The 25,011-nt window shown below is 41.7% G+C and overlaps 1 protein-coding gene across 3 annotated transcripts in view; it reads right to left on the bottom strand.

Annotated features, from left to right (window-relative positions):
• Xpo6 (exportin 6) overlaps positions 1 to 25,011 on the bottom strand; it is a 101,514-nt gene that overhangs the window by 58,731 nt on the left and 17,772 nt on the right. For 2 of the 3 annotated variants that reach the window (XM_047533191.1, XM_047533192.1), the window contains exons 2-5: positions 11,630 to 11,720; positions 7,693 to 7,803; positions 6,739 to 6,936; positions 558 to 717 (exon numbers count right to left, since the gene is read on the bottom strand). In XM_047533191.1, coding sequence (XP_047389147.1) covers positions 558 to 717; positions 6,739 to 6,936; positions 7,693 to 7,719 — 385 coding nt within the window. In that variant the 5' untranslated portion in view covers positions 7,720 to 7,803; positions 11,630 to 11,720. Of the gene's footprint in view, positions 1 to 557; positions 718 to 6,738; positions 6,937 to 7,692; positions 7,804 to 11,163; positions 11,182 to 11,629; positions 11,721 to 25,011 lie in introns of all 3 variants that reach the window. The other variant, XM_047533193.1, reaches the window with a different exon arrangement.

The raw sequence follows: 25,011 nt of genomic DNA, 5'->3' as shown, positions 1-25,011 counted from the left end.
CCGGCCCTCAGCACTCCCATGCTCCACTCTCCCTCATCCTCCTGTCTCCCTGCGGGGCTGCTTCCTGTTCACTCTCACCCTTCACAAGTCATGAGGCTCCAATCAAACAGACAAGGTGAAAAGCTACGTACAACTACAACTCAGGGCACAAGGGGCCGATTCCATACCTGTCTCATCTCCCAAAACAGAATGAGAAAATTTTATGTCTTCCGAATCCTTCAACTTCTCCTGATCTTAAATTCAAATTATTTTTTAAAAAGTGCTTCCCACCCACCTTACTTACACTATAGTATCAGCATTTCAATCAAATTCTGTGATCTGGACTCTATGTCGTGAGTCATAGTAATAGTGAGGACCACTCAAAGAGAGACTATTAGAAAATTAAGTTATGAATCTATCTGGAGTCCTACCATGTGCCAGACACTGGGCTGTGGGTGCTGGGAAGCACTGAATTCTTTCCAGTTTTATGCTCAGTTTCAGAAACAGCTCAAACTTCAGGCCTGAGTTCTGTGTATCTGTCTCAGGCCCCTGTTCCTGGGTGCCACCAAAGTGCTCACCTGTCAGAAGCCCAAGCACCGTCTGCACCTGGTCCAGCAGCAGCTTCCGCAACTCCTCCTTCCGAGCCACGCTGAGATCTTCACGGGGACAAGCTAGCTCTTCCGAAGTCGTCTTCAACATGATCAGCCCGAGAGGGGTTGTCAAAGGGGACTGGATCAACTGGTAAGAATAAACAAATTCTGAGCAGTGTCAGGCACAATCTTAGCACTAAACCTGTGGATTATCTTTGTACATGTTTAATCTCACATGAATAGGCTACATAAATCAACACTTACAAAAACAACTTAAGAATACATTTGTGGCGCATGCCTGTAATCCCAGCAGCTCCGGAGGCTGAGGCAGGAGGATCACAAGCAAAAGCAAGGCACTAAACAACTCAGTGAGACTTTGTCTCTAAATAAAATACAAAATAGGGCTGGGGATGTGGCTCAGTGGTCAAGTGCGCCGAGTTCAATCCCCAATACACCCCCACACATACACTCACAAAAAGATAATGGAGCTGAAAAATTCCTATCAGCCTGCATTCTTATTGCATCTTTTCAATGTTAATACATTTAAAATACACTACCACTTACCACTCTGTTAATGTGCCTACAGTATTTAGTACAGTAGCAGGCTGCACATGTTTGAAACCAGAAGCAACAAGCCACATCACATAGCTAGATGGGTAGTAGGCTATACCACTGAGGGGTGTATGAGACACATTCTGTGGTGCTCAACCAACAATGCATTTTTCATAATGTGCCTGTTGTTAAGTGACACATGACTGCATATGTAAATGGTAAATATATTTTATATATTAGTGATCAAGATATGTGTAAGTCAATTTGTGGTTTCTTTTCAACATTCAGGTTGTTAGGGCAACTTACATTCTTAAGTTTTTGCATGCTTCAGGAAAATTCAAGATTAAACATGGCAAAGTAGCAACACATACATGTGTCATTAAACTATGATTATGGTTATGGTATTGCAGATACTTATGTAGGGAATTAAGTTGCTTTTTTTACATTCTCCATACTATAAGTCTAATTAAACAAAAGGAGAAAAAAAGGACATACCTTCCTAATCATTTTCACAAAATTTGGAATGTATTAAATTTATTTTCTAGTTTCCAGAAATGATCAAAACAAGCCCAACTTGCCACTAACATTCTCTGCCGAGTTATATGCTACAGTCTATTAAAAGCAAACTCTTAAGGAGAACTTCACTTTTCCTTTGGGCTTTGTGAACTTTGTATGTGATTCATTCCCTGATTCAAGTTTTTTACTTAAGCTACAAAACATAGGCTTGAGGGAAGAGGACACTCAGGAACTGCACCCTACAAACCAGATCTTCATTCAAGAACTGCAAGGGCACTTTCCTTTCCCTTGAAAACTCTTCCATCACAGTCTAATGAGAAGCACATCCCCAAAAAGTAGGAAAAGCGCTCCATAGTGGAACCATCAGAAACCACCTGCTCACAAAAGCCAGCAGCGACCAACAGTGAGCTACAGATCTCTCTGTAAGTCAGCTCCAGACGTCAACCACCTCCGCAACATTTCCCTTCATTTCCTACAAAGCTCAACTATTTCTAACACAAACTCAAATTCAAATCACACACTAGAGGAACAAGAAACCTGCCCTTACCCATTTTTCATGATGAAGAACTGACCCTCCACTTGGAGACCCTCAAGTTATCAATCTGTACTCTAAAAGCTGCCATTCTTTCCCCTTTATTTCTTCTTTCTCCTCCTCCTCCTCTTTTTGCTCATTTTCCTCCCAGTCCTCAGTCTCACTTTGTCATCTGGACTTGCAGTGCCAACTGCTTCCTTTGCAATATGCACTTTCCTAGACAGTTCATGCTTCTATGCTTCTGGTGGGGGGATATCTTACAAAATGGTAAAAAAAATATATCTTCAAGTCCTCCCTTCTCTCATCATTTAGGGGAAGTCAGACCAGGCAAGAAGCCTGATGAAAAAACAGTCATTCTTCCTGATTGTTTCTGGGTTTTGGTTGCTGTTGTTTGGTTTCTGTGGTTTGGGATTTTTTGTTTTTGTTTTTTGGGGCTTTTTTTGTTTGTTTTGTTTGTTTTTGGGGGGTGGTATCAGGCAGTACTGGGAATTATAATCCAGGGCCTCACACATGCTGCAGAAAGTCATTCTTTACTTTAATAAATAAATAAATAAATAAACTTGAGAAAATGTGTAAATTTTCTTCTCATTAACTTTGTATCCAGAAAACTTTTATTAAAATGTTTCCCTTTATCATCTTCACAAACATATTTAAGCTCACAAAACTGGTAATCTCTGAAATTGATTTTAACAGACAGTTAAAGGTTGAAGATCAAGGTCAGATTTCTAGTGAACTTCTAAAGGTTTAACAGTTTTTATTAGACATCCAGAGATAAAGAAAGAAGAGCAATTCTTTCCTATGCTGCTTGTCCCTTACTTATCTGGACCCAGGCACAACATGACCAAAGGTTTGGTCACAGATTTCTGGAATCTGGAGAAAAGATTCTAGTAAAGTGTCTTGTGTGTGCTGGTGCATGAGGTGGGGGTGAGAGAACTGAGGTCAGTTCCAACTTCAATTACTTCCTTCTCCAGTGGCGTGGAAAGGATATAACCAACCCACAGAACTTTGATTCTGTGACCCTAAATCAACTCTGCCTGATATGATGTTTGCCACAATTATAACAAACTACACAGATCCCCAGTCAAGTGTCAAGAGAGTTTTTTAAAAAGACAGAACTATGCACCCCAGACTGCCAACAGATAACAGCAGAAATGAGCTAAAAAACCTCTTATATGGTTTACTCAAAGGATCCTGTGAGGGTGAACTTTTTTGCAGAACCAGTTTAGTCTTGTTTACCAATAACTGAAGAAAAGGTTTGCTTCATCATTATCAGAAATGTCAGCAACTGAGCATCCATCACTCTCGACCTGGCTTACATACACTGACCGGACTGCATGTGTCAACTAGAAGTGGAAAATAATATAACTGCAAAGAATTTTAAACACCTTTCACTTTACAAAGAAGGAAAGAGAGGCTCGCATAAGTGGCAGCGGTTGCTAGAGTCAGAGATGACTGACACAGCGATGACCGAAGAATTCAACCCTGTGGCCTCCCAGACCACAGTGCTCTCTCCACAATGTGTGGTTTCAAAGTCACAAAGGCTTCAGGCTAAAGGAGTTGTTTTTTTGAACAAGTACAAAGGGGGAAAATGCGGAGCAAAGACCACCACCAGTCTTTCTAAACTTCTATGCGTGTTTCACCTAAAAATATTATTTTAAATTCTCACTTGTTAGAAATAATTAGGCTTGAAGAGTAGACAGGACCAGCAGCTGGAAAGGCTGATGCAGAAGGATCATAAGTTCAAAGTCAGCCTCAGAAACTGAGCAAGGCCCTAGGTAACTTAGTGAAAGACCCTGTCTCAAAATTTCAAAATTATAAAAAGGGCTCAGATGTGGCTCAGTGGATGAGCACCCGTGGGTTTAATCCCTTGTAATAAAAAGAGAGAAGACAGGAAATTATGCTCCATGCTTCATCAAAGAACCAATGGCACCTGGGCAGAATTATGGCTTCTCCTTGCCTGCCACCATCAGGATTCAGGATCTCCACTTCCGTTCCTTGCTGCTTCTCCAGGACATAGACAAACCAGGAATTAGCTCACTTAAGATGCCTAGCCTTCCTGGTCTCAGCACCTCCAGTGGGCTTCCCTGGATCTCTGTTAAGGAGCCATGAAGTTACCACAACTGTCCTCAACTCGGAGGGAAGTCAAGTGTACCAGCCAGGACCCTCTCATCTGTGCCCCAGGACTCCCGCTCACCACAGGGTCTTTGCACTTGCTGTTCCCTCTGCTCAAAACACTATTCCCCTAGATGCCCACGTGGCTCACCCCAACACTTCCACTCAGGTTTCTGTTCAACTGTCCAAGAGCACACTATCTGGATTCAGTTTCCTTCAAATAATATAACTACCTCAAAGTATTCATTTGCTTATGTTTTGCTGCAGTGACCACCTTAAGAATATAAACTCCCTAAGGGCAGGTATGGAGTCCCCCACTTAGTCACAGTTCTACTTCCTGAGGTTGAGGTTACCCAGAGTTGACCATGGTCTGAAAATATTGAACAGAAATTCCAGAAATAAACAGGTAAGTTTAAACCACGTGCCCTTCTGAGTCCTGTGATTAAACTCCGTGGAACCCTGCTCCAATCCACACCAAGTATGAGTCCTCCCTTGTCTAGAGCATCCTGGCTGTACACGCGCCCACCCAGTAGACAGAGTGGCCACCACAGTCAACAGACCAACAGTCCTGGCACTGTGTGATTATGTTCAAGGAACCCTTATTTCATTTACTACCAGCTCCAAAGTACAAGGGCAGTGTACTTCTTTTAGCCATATCTGCCAAAGAGAAGCTGTAAAGTGCATCCTTTAAATGAAAAGGCAGAAGTACGGAAATATCCTGAGGGGGAAGAGACCACATTCACATAATTTTATTACAGTACACTGTTATAAATGCTATATTTTATTATTAGTTTTTGTTGCTAATCTCTTGCTGTACCTGATTTATAAAGTAAACCTTCTCATAGGCACGTGTGTACAGGAATACACATAGTACATACACAGGGCCTAATACTACCAGTGATTCCAGTTGTTCATTGGAACCTTGGATGGTATCCCGAGAATAAAGGGGAGACTATGTCTCTTCCTAACTAGACTCCTCCATACTCAGTTAGCATACAGCAGGGGCTCAACAGACAGTTTTCTGAGTAAATGCATCACTCTACTGTGCATTATTGATCCAATAAGTCTAAAGGTAAATGAATCATATAAAACAAAACTGAATAACAAATTCTTGGGTCACTGTGAGGCAATCTAAGAGAAGCAATATGGATACCAAGTGTTTTTAAATTGCTGCATCATTCAAACAGTTTGAAGGAAAAGCAGGCAAAACATCAGAAAAAGATACTCTTCTGAAAAATCCTAACCTACAGGCACAGAGACAATAGTCAATTTTCAAAAAGTTTTACTTCTGTTAAAGTACCTGATGTCCATTTCCTGCATATTCAAGACTGTCTCAATAATGTGAAAATGTTCCCATCTTGATCACATGATTCAAACAAGCAACAGTATCTCTCTTAGCTTTAGGTCCCACCTATTCCCTAATGACTTTCAACCCTGCCTGTAACCACACCTCTCTCCTAAACCCCAGATCCTCATTTCCTAGATATCACATGGAAAGAACACAAACTTTTTGTTATTTGGGTTAAAATACACAAATTATGAATGTACTTTCTGCCAAACAGATTTTACCATCCTCTGACCAAAACTATTCTCCTTCCTTCATTTCTGGCCTGGAAACCCATCTGAGCCAGAAACCTAGAGATGTCTCTCCTCCCTCACCTCTAACACCCAGGTACCGGTCATTCTCCTGGCCCACAACCTAAGTGCCTCGCCTCCACCACTAGGTAAGGCCTGGCTCAGCTCCAACTCATCCTGCCAGACTCCAACAGCAGACCTACTGGTCTCCTTCCCTCTTGCCTGCCCTCTCTGCAATCCAGCCTAGCAAGAATCATCATTCCAACGGGAAAGTGTGTCTACGTTTTCCCCTTCATCACCTCCCAAGAAAGAACCATGAATTAAACACTGAAACCCCACCACCACCTCATACCTCACACCTCAGTCCAGCAACACCGAGCCCACGTGCCCTGACACACTGCTCTCTGCACATATTTCTACTACAGCAAGAGTCTTTCTCATTGGTTAATTACTGTTTACACGATTTTCCCACTAATTTCTGAAATTAATGACGTCCTCATCTTTGCACCCCGACATCTGCTTCTCCAGGACACAGACAAACCAGGAATCAGCTCACTTAAGAGGCCCAGCCTTCCTGGTCTCAGCACCTCCAGTGGGCTTCCCTGGATCCCTGTTAAGAAGCCATGAAGTTACCACAGGTTCACAGGCTGAACTCGACTTCACCAGAGGTTATCAGAGTGGTTTGGTTTCTTCCCCATTCCTCCATTTCAGAAAGGAACAACATGTCTCCAGAATATAAAGGTAAGTGAATATAATAATCCTACAGTAACCTCAGTACTGAAGTCCCAAGGGACTGATTTTAAGACACTGTTCCTCAAGGCAAAGAAACAATCACTTATGCAAACAATTTACAAGATAAATTTTCCTCAGAAATATCCTTACCTGTAAAATGTTAGTAAAAAAGTCATGGTAGAACATGGGCCAATCTTGACGTCCTATATCAACAATAACTTTGCAGAGTTTGTTCCGGATAAAGTAAGGTAAGGTTTTATGGTGAGCCAAAAGGAGTTTGGGCAGGCAGCTACGGATTTCCATCTTATCCTGAGATGGGACCCCAAGCCACATTTTATTGATCAGATTCTGAAAAGCAAATATGCTTCTTTTAAATTAATGATCTACATGCAAACATAACTAGTTTACCTCACCAAAAATCCTAACAATTTGGGGCATTTGGCATAAAAGCCAATAAAAATATTAAAATCCTATGATATAACAATCCCATTCCTAGGAAGATCGCTAAATAATCTAACAAACAAAAGCTGCAATATGTAAAAAAAGTTTCTATTACACCATTGTGTCTAATGGTCACCCCAAAATAATGACAATAATAACCATAATGTTCAAAATTAGGCAAATGTGTGATGAATAATGGTACAACCATCTATGAGAATATTATGGGGGGGGCAGCTTATAGCTTAACTAATATGATTATTACATTTTTTAAGTGCACTAGAGGAGTTGATATAAATGAAAGCATTTGTGGTTAGGAGATAATGTTATTGTGGGTCTCACCCCTCCTTCCATAATGTTTTTCTCTAGTTATTTTTCTCTTTCAAATAATAACAGGGAGGGGAAAGGTACAAGTCATTAAACATGACCTAAGCTCCCCAACGATAAAGTCAACCACCCATCTGATACGTCTGGTGTCAAGGACAGAAAGGTTGTCTCCGAACACCAGGTATCTAGACAGAGGCAGTGTGGGGGACAAAGTCCCTGAGCCGAGTTGCCACTACTTCCCAGTCATCTGGCACATTAAAGCTAAAGCCTAGTTCCAATAACAGGCGACATGACTACAGTGAACTTTTCAGAAGAGTGTGAAATTATCTGACAACTTACCTCAAAAACTGTTAAACTGTACATCATTACATAGTCATTCCTGGTGCTGGAGAGAAAATAGAGGCAGAATCTCCAGGCTCCTATTTGCTGGCAAAGTTATTAAGAATTCCTCTGGAAAAGTTAAATAGCAAAAAAAAAAAAAAAGAAGGTATAAAAACAGTGAAATTAACACAAGGGTGGACTTTTTTATTTTTTAAATATGCTTCTTCATATAAGTTAAATGGCATCAAAACCAAACAAAACCCAGCTGACTCTCAAGGTAGAACAGATGATGCAATATTTTTGAGTCTGAGGTAACCATCAACGCATGTTCTCTGCTACTGAAAAGCCAGTAACTTTGTTATGAATTCTTTTTGGAGCAGAGAAATTTTCATTGTTAAAAGTTCTTATTTAAGTTCATGTTATGGTAAGTTAGAAGAGTGTCATTTCATCTTCTTAAAAATGATGGCTAATGAGTTTCCTCACATTTGAGCTACATAGACTTCCTTACCACTTCCCTGCAAATTTTCAGTGAAGTCTACATTGCTCACACGCTCACAGAAAATGAGAAGGGAAAAAAAAATTAAGACTTACCTTATAAAGAAAGGATAGGAAAAAAGTCAAATGAATTCAAGTTGGCTACCTCTATCTGGGTCAGTTTTATTTTAAAATAACACACACACACACACACACACACACACACACACAAATCTGTGAGAATAACAATCACTACAGCTGCCAGGAGCAGCCCATCCACAAGCTGCATCAGCTGGCAATGGTTCGCCTGCTTAGGCTGTTGCCAGCATCAGCCAAAATCCACAAGACAGGGAGCACTGGGAGGCCATGACAGTGTTTCTAGACACGCTGCCCCTTAGTCACCTGGACCTGCTATACTAAAGGGTAAAAATGACCCAAAAAGGCCAAAAATGACCCAAAAAGGCCAACGCTAAAGATCTAGGAAACCCAGGGAAAGCAGAATGCATTCTAACCCTAAAGGCACTGCTCTGCTAGGCTAAATCCACAAGGCAGTCTCATTCAAATTCCGTAAAAGGAAATGGATGGCCTGTTCTACTAACTGGGCAAAAGTCTCTATGAGACCAGAGGTGAAGTCTAACTGGAGAGAATGAGTGGTGGCTGGACCCGAGGCACTCTGTCTCTGTTCCAGATTCTGCCACAAATTCACCGAGTCTGACCCCAAGTGAGTCAGTGCTCCTTGGTGCTTCCATTTCCCACCCTGTTAAAATTAATAGATGCCCCCTGGAGATCCCTCTAACAGTTCTATCAGCCTCTAGAGCACTAGTAACTTGCCTTTGCTGGAGGAGGGTGAAGCCCTTGTAAGAAAAGCCTCCTCCTTTCTTCCCCCTTGCCAGGAAAAGCCTTTAGTTTATCCTAAGACAACAGAAAAGAAGCCAGTGGCTACACCCACACACTCAAATAAAGCTACAAAGACTGGGTACAAAGAGAGCTGAAGAAGACATGCTCATTGTATAGAACCAAACCTCCGGATTCCCCTCAGACTCCTTTTAAACAAGATAGTGGAGCATCTGGTTACTTAGAGCTATTTTAAAATACAATTCAAACATGAACATGTTATAGAAGGTTCCACTTTTAATTCATGAATGCACAAGGTGAGCAACATTTAATTTGCAAACCAAAATTAGAAAAACGAAGAGCATTTCAATCAAGCTTAAAAAAAAAAAAAAAAACTTCAAAGAAATTAGAATATGGAATACAGTAGGCTCATATAAGGGAAAGCTCCTCCAGCTCCTTTGTAAATCACAGCTCCTACTTTCACTGTAAGTATAAGGCACTTAGTAGCATAAAACTAACCAGTGGGTCATTTAGGGGCAAGAGGAGGGTCAGCAACACCTGGGTAATGAGACAACCAGAGAAGTCAGAGAGGCAGGAGGAGGCGGGGCTCTGAGTCAGTGAGCCTTCTTTATAATGCTCTAGTGATCCACAATACACTCCCGAGAGGATATGTTTTTTGATTGCTCACTGTCAGGCGCCTATCATCCGCCATTTGCCTGCCTCTCGCCTGTCCATCACCTGCCTTACACCTATCCATCACCCAATGCACGAGGTTCACCTCCCCATGATCCCACAACAGTCAGCAAACTGATCGCCGACCGCCAGTGGAGCACCAGCTGCTGCTGTTGCTGGAAGTTCACTGTTACCAGTACCTGCAGGTTTGGTTACACATGGCTGCCGCCATTTTGAGACAACAGCCAGGCCCCATAGGACCCCTGGCCAGATTGACTGAGCCCCATCTCCAGGATCCCTCAGCCCCACCGATCACTCCCTGGCTCTTGGGCCCTCACATCAACTGACTGCTCCCTGCTGCCAGGACCCTCAGACCAACTGACTACGTCCTATCACTGGGACCCCAGACCGACTGATTGCACCCGGCCTCCGGGATCCCGGAACCACACCAAACACACCTGACCTGCCTGACCAACCGCACAGTACACTCCCTCAGAAAGACAGACATGCAGTGGGCAGACGCAAAAGACACCTTCAGGTTTAAAACATAAAGAGAGCCAATGTGATGTTTAAGGATGCACGGGGGAAATGGGCTACAGACAGAGGTCTTCTGGCCACCTGGAAAAATCTGAACCACAAATGAGCTCTGGGCCAAAGGTGGACTCAACCACGAGATTTAACTGGCCAACATGATTAGAGAAACCAATCAAGACAGGTAAATAGGTCTCCGGGGTCTAGGAGTTACAGAAAAGAGCTCCAAGGAGGTGGAAGCAATGCATACAGGTTAGAACAAAGCAGACACCCAAGAGAAAAGCCTGCAGGTTTGGACAAAGAAAAGCATCTTTATTCTCACATTCAAGGGGTTAGTGAAGACTTGGAGGAAAAGACTGTTCCAGCACCACAGTACAGCATGCCCCTAAGCAGGAATCCGACACTTGAATGTAGTTTCTATTCATAGTAGGCTTTAATATTGTTTGTGTGAATGAATATAAAAATCAAAAGTGGGTTCTAGGGCTAGGGTTGTGGATCAGTGGTACAGTGCTTGCCAGGCATGTGTGAGGCACTTGATTCTCAGCACCATATATAAATAAATGAATAAAATGAAGTTCTAAGGGGCTGGGGATATAGCTTGGTTGGTAGAGTGTTTGCCTCATAAGCACAAGGTCCTGGGTTTCAAATCCCCAGCACCACAAAAATAAAAATAAATTAAAATTTTTTAAAAATGAAGTTCTATTAACATTTAAGAAATATTTTTTTTAAAAAGTGGGTTGTAGAACATGCTGAGGCCCCAGAAGACCTGAAGTCATTATACCTCCACCTCTTTGTTGTTTGAAGTCCTTTATTTCTGAAAACTTACAAAATGAAAAAGATAATAGTGGAGAAATGGAAAAGCTGAAACTCCAAATACCAGGTTAAGGGATTCAGATCAGACCTCTGCACACCTAAATACTTTTTATCAGTTTTGTGAATGTTCATGTTTGTTTTAATCAACAGCTGCAGGTTTCTTATAAAAGTTCAACAACATTGCTGAAATGAGAGCAGTTTTACACTTGATCAAAGGAAAGAAAATCCACCAATGTCTGGCTTGATGGTGCACACCTGTAATCCCAGCAACTCAGGAGGGCTGAGGCAGGAGGATCACAAGTCTGAGGCCAGCTTCAGCAGCTTAGAAAGACCCTATCTCAAAATTAAAAATAAAGAAGGCTGGGAAGTTCCCTCAGCCACAGAGCACCTGCCAAAAAAGAGAGAGAGATGGAGGGAGGGAGGGAGGGAGAGAGGGAAGGAAAGAAGGAAGAAAAAGAAAATCCATCACTATGTCCCTGTAGCTAGGTTTGCAGACCTCACCAGTCATACCAAGAGAATCAGAGAAAGAGCATAATTCAAGGGAAAAGAAGCAAGCTTGACCAGCCAAGGCACCAACTCCTTATTCCCCACTTGTTATACACAATTCCTCACAGCACAACACTCCACTTACCTATCTCACGTTTTCTTTCATTGGTTGTACAATCATGGAAAAATTCTGTCATCAAACTTTCCAATGCCCTGAGGGAGGCTTCTTCAGATGCCTGACAAAAGAAATTGAAAAAACATCAATAACTATATCTTCAGTTCTTCTGGTCCTCGTTTCCTTCCAGGTCACATTCAATAGCAAGAGCAATTTACTTCCTCAAATATTTTGGTTCAACATTCTTCAAATATGTGGTATAAGCCAGAAAAATTAAAGGGAATTTCCCAGCTGGCTTGAAACCCAAAGTTTTGTATCCTCAAGAAAATCATGCTACTGTGTAATTTTTAATTATTTATGTTAAGCAAAGGGAACAAATAATTCAGAATTTAATTCTGGTAGGTTATTGAAGAATATTAACAGCCCCTGACCCCGCCTGAATAGGCAGACTGAAGAGATTCAGGGAGCTTTGGAAACTCTCCATCTATAATACAATCTCCAACTCTGAATCACAGCCTATTCTGATTCATAGGAATGGTTTTGCACTGCCTCATGGATCCTTGGGGTTGCTAAAGGTGCTTCACGAGTCATGCATACAGACAGCTCTCAGTCTTGCATGAGCAGACAACGGAGATGAGGTGCATTTCAGAGCCCAGCTGAGCAGGGACTTGAAACCAGACCATACCTCCAGACCACAGACCCCCAAGAATCAGACTCTCAGCAGAACCCCCAGGCTGAGAGCAGAGAAGGCACCGAGGCCTCCAGTGCTCATCCTCTCCCTCTTCCAGATGAAGTACCCAAAACCCACTTCCTTTTCACTCCAGGAAATAGGGGAACGAACAGCTATTGCAGCAATGCGCTTGAGTCAAAACTCCATGCAACCCATTTGCAAAAGAGTGAGCGTTCCCAGACCATTTGTGAATCCTCAATGGCGTTAATCTACCCCTGAGAGCATCAAGAGCCGACAGCATTACTGATTTTTAAATTATCTCTTAATTCCTTTCTTCATACCCCTTACTTCCCCAGAGCCCCTCTGTTATCCCTAGAGTGAAAGTTGACTGTAAAAACTGCACTTTAAAACAACAGGCCCATATTCAAATGTTCCATGTCAAACTGTAACAGACCAAAGGCCTCCAACTGGTAGCTTACTTTGGGGGAGACTAAGGACTCTCTGGCCATGTTGGTGAATACACCAGCACTCCCTAAGACGAGTACTAATTAAGAAGCTAAACCAGGCTTGCACAAGCACATCCACATCAACCAGTACATGTAAGTATACCACCTAGAACACAGGCTGGTTTAAGCAGTGCCAGGCACAGCTGTCCCTATAGGACTACACACAGCATGATGGTGGCAGAATGACAACTGAACTCCGACTTGCTGAGTGCTGAATTACTGCACAAGAGTTTTAGCACTTGTGAGTTTCAGGAACTTTATAGTTATGATAAAAATTAGTACCCTACTTCTCTTTCAAACCTCTATCTCAATTTAAGTGAAAAATATCCTTTGCTTGCATGTCAATCTGTTCAATTAAAAACTAAATGCCCAGGTGCCAGGCCACCTGAGCCTGCCTATAATCCCAGTCGCCCTGGATGAGAGTCCTGAAGAACCAACTGTGTCCATCCCTAGTCCCACCTACCCCACATTCCCTGTCCCAATCAAAATAGCTAAGGAAAGTGAAAAGACAAAAGCACACAGAGAGGCTGGGATATATAGCTCAATGGCAGAGTGCCTGTTGGGAATGAGGAGGCCCAGGGTTTCATCCTCAGTACTGCCAAAAAAAAAAAAAAAGAATTACAGATGCTCCCATCAAATGATGGTTACGTAGAAAAGGAAACTCCAGAATCTAATCCAGTGGCATCACCAGCTGTCTCCCAGCAAGAGCAGGGGGCTAATACCTGCCTCACAGGGTGTTATGAGGATGGACTGAGGTGATCCACATAAAACTGCTACATCAACTGGAAGGTATTACCTTAACTAGTAGTTATGGCTGCCCTCAGTTTTACCTGGTCTTAGATTCAAAATGAAAACAGACCACAGCAAGACCTATGCAGATTCATGGGGCTTTATCCCGCACCTATCTGTTGGGGTTTTTTTCAGTCAGATTTCAAAACGAAACTATTTAAATTTAGAGGGGGGGAAAAAAAAAAAAAAAAAGGAGGCTGAGACCCTGCCAAAATCAAACAATCAGAACTGAAATAACAGACAAAAAGGATGTGTTCAAGACCCACCAACAGTTGAAGGATACCCTCCTGCCTTTGGTAAAAAGACCACCGGAACCTTTGCCAGCTGTTTCAATCAAGTGGTGAAGCCAGAATCCAGACTATGATGGGTTAAAGAATTAATGGCAAGTGAGGAACTTGTAAAGCTCCATAAATCACTATACTTGCAAACAGGGAAAGGGACAAAGAATATGAAACAAAATCAAGTGACACTGTGTGGTAGGAGACTTCAATTCACAAAGCCTATTCACACTTCACGTTCTGCACTACACTGACTTTTATGAAGAACATTCAAGATCCAATTTTATCTGACTGCTTCCCACCGTCTGCTAGGGATTTAGAAAAGATTGGCTTAAAACTCAGTGAGAGGGTTGGGCATGTAGCTCAGGGATACAGTGCTTGTCTAGCATGCATAAGGCCCTGAGTTCAATCCCCACCATGCAAAAACTATAAGTAAGATACATTCACATGCACAAAAAACAAAAGTTGAATTATAGATACAAAATGTGAAAAGTAAAACAGTAAAGTTTTTAGAGTCTCTCCATCATCCTGGGGTAGGAAAAAATTTTCTTTCCCCAAGGATAGAGCACTAAACAAAGGAACAGACTAGTAAACTGGAACAATCATCAGATGGCAATGGAGAGTTAACAGAGAGCCACAAAATGGAAAAAGATATTTGCAATATAGTAATATCAGTTTGTAAAGTAACTCATACGAATCAATTTGAAAAGAAGACTTTTTGGATGGCAAATAGTTACTTATGAAAGAAGATGATCAAAAAACCTGAGTAACTATTCAACTTCTTTAGATATCAGGGAAATACAAGTAAAAACCAGCAAGTGCTACACATCCACCAGATTGGTTAAAATTAAAAAGACTGAAGGTAACAAGTGCTGGTGAGAATGCTGAGCATCTGGAACGTGCACACACACTGCTGGTGGAAGCAGAAACTGTAAAATCACTTTGGAAAACTGATAGCTAATAATATGCATGTCTTATAACCCTACAATTCCACTACTTGAAAATAACCAACAGAAATTTGTGCAGGTATAAGAAAAGGGAAGTACACATATGTTCATAGCACCATTACACGTAACACCCAAAAGAACCCAACTGTCTGTCACCAGTGGAATAAACTTTTTTATTTATACAGAAGAATAAGACAACATGAATGAATGACTCTAACTGCAACAAAATGGAAGAATATCACAAATACAACTTGAAGAGTAACCAAAACACACCCTTCCATTGTAGACTTTATATTAATTGTTTAAAAAACAAGCAAAACTAATCTATGATGTTAGAATAGTGGTGATCTTTTGGAAAAAGGGACTTAAGAATTCTAGTAATATTCAATTTCTTGATCTAAGTGTTAATTATTAATTATACAAGGCTGATCACTTTGCCTTATTTCTGCCCTTCTCTGTAAATGTATGTACTATACTTCAATTTTTAAAATGATGTTGTTTTTAAAATATACATTGGCATTTTTAGATTGAGTTTAAAACTGTTTTCCTTCCATTAGCACTATTCAAAGCAATTTGAGGACTACAGGGAGCACACAGATAAGACTCGTGGTACCTTACCTATTTATGTTCTGTGCCACCAAGGAAGCGATACAAGGTATTAGCACCTATGCATCCCAGAAGACTTACACAGCTCACCTCAATAGTAAATGGCATACATACTTACATCCCTGGCCTGGATGATGAATTAAGTTTGGCTCTAAATATAGTCTTGGACAGCGAAGACAAACTAAAGTTTTCTGTTCCAGAAACAGTTAAAACCTGCAAAGTTGATAAGCTTTCAACTGCCTGCCTTGATTTTTATCTGCTCTTTTTATTGCTGTTCATGGGTCAGCAGTTCAGAGACCTGTGCAACTGGCTCATTTATTAAGAGACTACTACTAAGTCATCCAAGACTCAAAATCAACTCATAAAAGAAACGTGAAAGGAGGGCAAAGGTCATGGAAATCTTCTTCAACCCTTCTCCATATTCTCTATGCCCACAACAAATGCCATCAGGTCTGCTGACTCTTCATACTATTTCTTAAATTTGTATCTTCTCTCTCACCCCTATTTCTACCAAGCCCTACTTACCTCCTGCCTGGATTACCACACCTTCTTTTACCTGGTCACCTTGATACCAGCTTTTCCAACTCCAATCCAACCTGTACTTCACTACCAGATAAATTCTCCTTATATAGATGTCCTGCCCCAATTACTCTAAACCTAGCTTGGTCCCTGACTTCAAAGAACTGGAGGTGGCCTGAGAGGGGAAAGCAGAACCTTAACATCCTATAGCAGAGGCACATCAATCACAGCCTCAGAGCCTGAGGAGCACATTAGCCGAGGGAAAGCTTCACAGGAGTGGCATGTACCTTGGGCCTTGAAGAATGCCTAAAAGGTTTACTAGGAGGAAAGCGGGACTGACTCCACATCACTCCACCTGAACTAACTCTCTCTGGTCTCATAAGCAAATGTCAACTTCCAGCCTGCACTTGCTCTGGGGTCTGCAATTTATAGTTCAACCTTCATGAAATTTCTGACAAAGATTACAGCACAGATCCATTCATTCTCTGTCCTGTCTTGTAATCAGTACCACAGACTTTTGCCCATGCTATTGTTCTTTGGTCATTTCCAACAAAACAGTAAAGAAAGCTCTGCAGTCAGGTTCCTAGGGAACAAAGTTAAATGCACCTCAACACTGTTCTATTTTTTAACCTGTCACTTTTTCCTCTGTGCATAATTGGGAATATCAGTAGCACTGGGTTCTTCTGAGGCTTAAATAAAATAATCCATATAAAGTATGTAGTAAACACAAGACCAGGGATAAATAGCGAGCTGAAATGGTAGCTAGCATTGTTACTACTTCACAGATGCTCCATTTCTCTCTCTAATTACAACATAGCTGTTTGCGAAGAGAACACATAACATCCTCGTATTTTCTACAACATCCAGCGGAGACTGGACTCAAACAGATCCAATTCAGGAGAGTAAAGGAACAAGAAGACTGCTGGAACGGCTTTCAGCATCTAAGGAATACCTATAATTCCTCCAAATTTAAGACTCATGTGACTCTATTTAATTTCCTGGTCAGGAGGCTGAGACAGGAGAATAAACAGGCCAGTTCCAGGCAAGCCTCAGCAACTTAGAGAAACTCTCAGCAACTTAGTGAGACTCTGTCTCAAAATAAAAAATAAAAGGGGCTGAGGATGCAATTCAGTGGTTTTTTTGTTTTTTTTTTTTTTTTTTTTGGTTTTTTTTGTTTTGTTTTTTTTTTTGTGGTGCTGGGAATCGAACCCACGGCCTTGGGATTGCAAGGCAAGCACTTTACCGACTGAGATATCTCCCCAGTCCCCTGAGGATGCAATTTAATGATAAAGTGCCCCTGGGTTCAATCCTTAGAACCTTAAAAAATAAAATAAAGGGTTGTGATCATTATGACCTTTGTTCACAGTCAATGAATCTGCTTTGAAAAATAAGAAATTGCTAAAATTTTTCTTAAAAAACACTGAGCTGAAGGTGGACAATAATGGTACTTTGTTAAGATAAAGAAAAGGCACCTAGAAGACAGTTCTCCCAAACCCTGAATAAACCTCCACAGCATGACCATATAAACAATATTACATTTTTTGGGGGGTAGGGAGCAGTACTGGTGATAGAACTCAGGCTCCCCACACAAGCTAGGCAAGCACTCTACCACTGAGCTACATCCCCAGCCCCCTCCCTCTTCTTTTTGGAGACACAGTCTTGCTAAGTTGCCCAGACTGGCCTCAAACTTTACATATAAATTCTCCTGCCAAAGACTCCCACGTTGCTAGGATTACAGGCACGCACTTTTTAAAAGTTTTTATCTCGTTTTCTGTTACCTTTTCCAGGAGCTACATCTTGTATATCCTACTAGGTAGTGCATTATACAGGTGTTCTGTGTTCAGGTTCATGGCCTCCTTAATACCAAACCTCAACAAAATGAGGACTAGCATCCCAGAGTCCCATTCAAACATACACCCATTCTGTGGCATGTCCAGAACAAGTTTATTTCTCTATTTGCTTGTATATGAAGAATACTTTTGAGAAAACCGATTCTATGCTAGCTGTGGATCAAGGTATAAACGTATGCAAAATCTACCTGGTGTGTTACAACAGATGCCATTAGCAAAGAAATTCGATCTCCTGTAAACTCTCCCTGAAGGATAACAGGATTATCATTAGATGTTTAAACTCTCTAATAAGCATGCTCATTCTTCCCTATGCCTTTCATCACTGCAAAGAAAGCAGACGGGGAAATCTCTTTGGCCTGTAGGCCTGCACATAAGTATGAGATGAGATTCCAAACTTAAAGTTACACACATGGCAATCAATGTGATGATGCCTACCTATCCCCCTCCTAAAGTCACTCTGCTCAAAAAGCTAGGAAATAGTAAAGGACAGGAAGGAAACCCCCTTGGAAGAGCAACATTCTGAACAAGGTCTCTCCCTCCCATCTCCCGCCTCCCCATCACTGCTCTTCTGTGTCTCAACCTGCAGGTACTTTCCTTTTAAACACAAACTAAATGCATCTCATTGAAGCAGAAATCTCACTGTATTTCTCTATAAGAAATGGGTGAGGTCAGCTGACCCTTCTGAAGTCCAGCAGTAAGAAGTGGCAGTGCTCAGACCCAAGGTCCTGAACGACTCCCTCAAAGAGGCAGCTAGAGGGAGAGCATCCCACACAAGCCCAACCACACCCATGGGGCAGTCCTTTTCCCTAGCCTGTCTGTGATGGAGGAGTGAGGGCTGATGAAACAGAGGACACTGAGGTACCAATATGCACTGATGGTATTAACTCCAAAAATTAGGCATGAAATTTGCAGGGAAAATATTTTCAGGTACCATAGATACTGCACAGTATTTTTATGTAGACACTTAATATTTGATTAAACTTGGGCGGCATCTAAACATAACTCTGCTCATTAAAGGGCACTTTTCTGCTTGAGACTAAAACTCCCATAAAGTTGATCAATGGTAAAACACTCCTCCAGTATTTCTTGGGTTTGTACAAACCGCCAAGTCAGATTCTGTCTCCTCCAAGAACAAAGGGGATTTGATTACTTCTCAGGACCATGAGTGAGACACTGGGTGACTGCCAGGCATCTGAGCTAGCAAGCTCAACTGGTCCCACTGTGAGAGTGATAAGGTGGAGGCAGCATATTCTGTCCCCATGGGGACCAATCAGAGGAAACATATTTGCAGACAGAGGGCAGTACGTTTTATGCTGGGAAAACTTATCCATGGACTACTGAATACATAAGAACAAGGGTCACCAAGCAGCACCAATGCACAGGTGCACCAGTTTCAAAAATTTAGAACAAATCTAAAGAAGACTACAGAGTCTGAACAAATAAATGCTACAACTGATCGTTGACTGGGCCCTGTATTGAAAAGGGGAAAAAATTCTATAAAGGACATAATTAGGCCAACGGACAAAAGTGGACTACAGATGGTAGATAAAAGTACTGAAAAAATAAACTAATTGAAATTGGTAACTGCAGAATAAACCATTATATAAAAAAAAAAAAATTATCTCTATTACAAAATAAGCAAACAGGGCAAAATGTTAACAGTGAGTGAGTTTGGGTGATGAGTAGAAGAATCTTCTTTGTGCTACTTATTCATTACCATCTTCCTCTCAATTTGAAGTGATCTTATAAGAGGGTAAGGGGTGTTTTTGTTTGTTTTGGTTTTTTCGTGGTGCTAAGGATGGAACCCAGGGCCATGCACATGCTAGGCAAGTGCTCTACCACTGAGCCATACCCTCAGCAATAAAGTTTTTTAAAAATTTCATCTGTTGAGCCAGACACAGTGATGCACACCTATAATCCCAGTGGCTCAGGAGGCCGAGTCAGGAGGATCTCGAGATCAAAGCCAGCCTCAGCAACTTAGCATGCGAGACCCTGTCTCTACATAAAATATATGAAAGGGTTGGGGGTGTGTCAGTGGGTAAGTGCCCTGGGTTCAATCACTGATACAAAAAAAAAAATCATCTGTTGTACTGCCATCTTCCACCTTGCTCCTCACTGCTTCGGGCTGGCTTGGCACACAGGAAAGAGCAAGAAAGTGATAAAAGCAGAGACTACTTTCATTGTCCTTCAGATTCTAGGCTTACTTCATCCATTGTTTTTGAAAAGGATGCCATACAGACTAGACATTAAAACTTTTTCATCTACTAGTTGGGCAACAACCATATCCATGGAGAGCTAAAAACATATATTTAATATATTAACTTCACATTCCAGACAGCTTTAATTAGACAGCCAAAAAAGTAAATGATTAAAATATTTATTCTGCAGGAATATAAATGAGTAATACAGCTAAGAATAGGCTCTCGCTTCACCACCCCATCTGCTTCTCTTTCCCAGGTACATATCCCAAGAGGATAAATGTTTGTATCTGTATGCCTAGTCAATTAAATTCCAAAGACACTTAGTACATTAACACAAGGCATGCTACCAAGAAATTCTAAAATAGGATCAGAGAATCTTGAGACAAAAATAGACCTCAGAGAACAGCAAGTCCAACCTTGCGTTACCAATAAGGAAAATGAATCTCAGACCAGAGTATCTTGCCCAAAGTCTCCTGTTATTGGTCAAGTTAAGACATGGAGGCCACCAAAGCTCCTTCCCAGTGATGGTTCCCTTATCCCTGGAGAAAGACGGAGGGGTTCTGCTCCATGGGTTTTCGAGATGACAAGTGAGTTGGCATCAGATGAAATCAGGTGGGGAATGAAGATGATGTTGCAAGACCACTATAGAAGCGTGCTACAAATCTAAAATCACAATTAACACTACTGCTCGAATGTAAATAATTTCATTTCAGATGCTGTTATCATCTGTCCTAAGTCTCTTTCATAAAACCTATATCACCTCATCCTAAATTATCATCGAACACATCTAACAATTTAAATAGCAATTAAAATAGATGTTTAATTTTGGAAGAAACCTCCAGACTGTATAACAACAAACTGTTGGGAACTGGTGGAGCATAATCACTTCCTTTCTCCCTTCCAGGCTCTATCAAGAAACCAAGTGCAGATCAAAGTCTAATGTCCTCATTACTAACTAAGTTGCAATGCCTCCTCCTTACCATTCTGAACCGGTTTTATCACCCCATCCCCCTGGGCCCAGCCAAAAAAAGACCTGGTTCTGTTCACAACCGGGAGACAGGGCAGAGCTGAGGACAGGTTGCTCTTAAGGGATAAGCAGGTGAGACAGTTCAAGCAGGAAGCTAGGCATTGTTCTGATACAGTGACTTCACACCTGACAGACGTGAGTCAATGGTGTCACTCTCCCCTGTGCACTAATCACTCCTGTAGAAAGGAAGAATCAAAGAGGATGGAGAAGGGATGAAGAAGAACATTCTCCAATACAGCTCCCACCTGGGGTACAGACCGCCCACCCCTGAACGTAAACCAAAGAATGAGGGAACACAGAAAGGGTGCCCACCACATGAGCAAGGACAACACTAAAAGGAACCGGTGCTGCCTCCAAGAGAGTAAGATAGCCAGGGATGGCAGGCAGCGAAAATACCAGATTAGAGCCAGTGCTGGCTCCACTGAGTACAAACTCAGTGTATAAAACTGGGCAAATTCTGAAAGCTCCTGGAGCACCCCTGGCATTAAATGTGATCAGGCGTGTACACTGTGTGATTTTAAAGCACTAGGCAAGTGTGGGCTAAGAGCCACCTCTGCCTCAAACTGTGGTTTCCTTACCCAAACTCCACATATGCACTTGCTTTTATGAAGTCAAAGTCTGCTAGACTGTCACCAACTTGTCTCCCTGAATATAACTAACACGACCCTAATATTTCAATTTTTAATTGCTGTTCAGTCACATTTGTGAAGGCTATCAAAGGCTCATTACCAATGGCTAAGGAGTATCTAATGCAAGAGAGACAGAAGCCCATAGGAGCAGCTGCTGGGGGACCTCTGATGGCATTACATTCCACCAGAAGTGTGAGGGTACTGCACAAGTAGAGATCTGTGTAGTAGGAAGTGACTCTTCCTGACCAGGGGATGATGCTCCTCCCCTCACCACAGATGATCACTAGCCACAAAGGAAGAGGTCTGCTTAGCAACTCCAACCAGGAACTCGTATGCTCTGGGTTCCGCACACTACTGTTAATCAATGCAATTTTGCTCATTAAAACTATGATGTTTTAAAAAGTTATAAGACTACAATATCAAAAACTACTTGTAAACAAAAATTTAAAAATGGGCTGGGAACATGGCTCAATGGTAGAATGCGTGCCTAGCATGCCAAGGCCTTGGGTTCGATCCCCAGCACAGACAAAAATATTTTTTAAATTAAAAAGTATATGAATAAATAACTGAAATACATCAAAATTAAAAAACTGTAATAAAAATAACTATATTGTAATGCTGGACTATCAACTGTTCCCTTCCTTTACCCCACGTGTGATTCCCAAACAGTTGTAGCAGCAGCAAGCAGCTAGAAAGCAGATGTCAACTTTTTTAGGGGTGAGGGAAGTAACACAGGAGAAAGGGAACAAGTACTTCATTCCTGTCCTAATACCCTGCCAAAAACCTTGGCTCTGCTAACATTCTAGATAATGGAGAGATGACCCTCCATGCAGTTTCTATCAACCTCCAACCCCCAGCAGGACGTACATAATTAGCTTGGGAGAGGGGCACGTATCATCTTTTCCACAGTTCTTCAACAGCCCTGCTAGAATATGGGGCAAAGGAGAAGTAAAAATAAAGTGTGTGTGTGTGTGTGTGTGTGTGTGTGTGTGTGTGTTTTTTAAAGTAAAAACTGTTATTTTAAAATAAGGATTTAACCCCAACAGCCTATATAGTAATGACAAGATGGGTGAGAAATCTTAGAATTCCAAGCATCCTTTTCAAGTTGGAGAGAAGAACAATGAATAAGTTGAGGCATTTTAAAGAAAAAGTTCCATTTTGATTCAGTCCATATTCTAACTCTGCTCCTTCACTATGGCCATCAACACAAACCCGAGAAAGAATGAGCACACCAATCCACCTAGGGACTTTGGCTCCAACAGGCAGCCAGGTCCTCCTTGTTCTGTGAATGCTGTGACATGAAGTGAAGGGTGTGGACTCTGAAGACAGCTGTAGATCTGCACCTAAATGACCTCACCTCTTGCTTATCTGCATGACCTTGAGCAAATTACTTAACCACTCTGAGCCTCAAGTTTCTTGTTTGCAAAATGAACTTAACAACAGTACACCCCCTCTCCAGTTGTGAGAACTAAATGACATCCTTAACCATAAAGGAACAAAACAACTTCACATTATTTCACCAGCAAGTCAATAAGCTTTAAAAAAATAAATAAATAAATTTTTTTTAAAAATCCCACATAATAAGCCAACTAAATGCTCAAAAAGTTCCCAAAAATGCCAAATGTCTTCACTTTCATTTTTATATGGATCACCTAGCAGTGCTGCAAAGACCACCACATGCCCTGCAGGCCTCCGTTTGTGCCTGAGACAGGGAGAGTTTGGGAATAGACCCATGATTCCAGCAGCAAAAGCTGAGTTTTGTTTGTTAAACAAAAGTTTTGCCCAGAGTTCCACCCTATAAAACAGACTCAGAGACTCTGCTTAATTAATATGACCAAAATGCCTGTACTCCCAAGCCCAGCACCTGGGACATCTCCAAGAAATCCTATGGGCCCACAAAGCACAGAAAACTCTTGCACTTGGGTTCAAACCCCAGCACAAAAAAGGAAAAGAACAAACAAACAAACAAAAAAAACCCTTAGCTAAAAACACCTGTGAGCTAAATAAAGCCCTTGCAGTTTTATGATTCAGGTTCTATCAAGTCCAGGAAATACATGGTTGCTGAAACACTGCTTTGTAAATTCTCTCAAGTACCTTTCAATTTCAAGTCCCACACCACCAACACCTAGGGTCTTTGCCAACTGACCACCAGGGATGATGGAATCACTCCATCTTCTGGCCCTAATGTATGACAAGATTTACTGTCCCCACACTCCCTACCCAGATCCCCCTATTCATCCTTTGCTCCACCAGACTCAAAGCCTCACTTTTCCCTCAACATTACAGGTCCATGCCATTTCCTCTCTTTAGAATGCCTTTCACTCAGGAAAGTCACCACCCATGTTGTCTACTGCAATCCCCACACACTGAGAGGCCACTCCAGGGCTTCATCACATTACAATTAAAATGAACTCAGGTGTGCAAACCTCAGTGCCACCTAAATTCCTGCAATACAGTGTCAGATCCCACCCACAGGTTGAGGGCCCTGTCTCTCATCGCTTCTGATGCTAGTCACCAAAACGGAAGCTGTTTTAACTGTGCTTCTCTGTAAGGTTATAAATCCAGGTTTCCATAACCCCCTCCTTGAATTCAATTCGTTTCCTAAAGTGACTCACAGAGTTCAGGGAAATGCTTGCATTTACCAACTTATTTAAAATGATGTTACAAAGAATACAGATAAAGAGATGCATAGGTGAGATACGGGGAAGGACAGAGGTTCCACTCCCTCCCCTGGTGCACCACCCTCCAGGAACTTCCATGTGACATTATACAGAACCTCCGCAAACCAAGTTCTTTGGGATTTTTCTTTTCTTTTTCTTTTTTTTTTTTTTTTTTTAATGCAGTGCTGGGGATTAAACCCAGGGCCTTGTGCTTGCAAGGCAAGCGCTCTACCAATTGAGCTAGAGCCCCAGCCCCTCTTTGGGATTTTTATGGAGGCTTCATCATGTAGCATTACTGATACATCACTGGCCATCAGTTATCGATTTAATCTTCAGCTCTCTCCCCTGTGAGGATGAGGGGTAGAGCTGAAAAGTCCTACTCTCTAATCCTGCGTTCGTGTTTCCCGTGACCTGTCCCCATCCAGAAGCTCCCCAGAGTCTGCCATCCATCAGTTAATTCGATGGCACACAAAAGGACATCACTCTGGAGATTCTAAGGATTTTAGGAGTTAAGACCAAATATTTCACATCATGCAAGCTCTGATCCTTGGCCTTGCTGATTCACATCTTCTATCCCCCACTCCCCCCAGGGGCTCAGGCTCTGGGGAAATGATTAACAGACTGATCAAAACAAGACACTGACTTGTCAGCCAGAATCTGAATTTAATACCTAAGTGATAACTGGTTCAATAAATAAAATCCTCAACTATATCAAGCACTTCCATTTCAA

Source organism: Sciurus carolinensis, chromosome 18 (genome assembly GCF_902686445.1).
Source record: "Sciurus carolinensis chromosome 18, mSciCar1.2, whole genome shotgun sequence".
In the NCBI taxonomy this organism is placed as follows: domain Eukaryota; kingdom Metazoa; phylum Chordata; class Mammalia; order Rodentia; family Sciuridae; genus Sciurus; species Sciurus carolinensis.
Note: the sequence above shows the minus strand (reverse complement) of the source record. Positions and strands in the feature narration are given on the sequence as shown.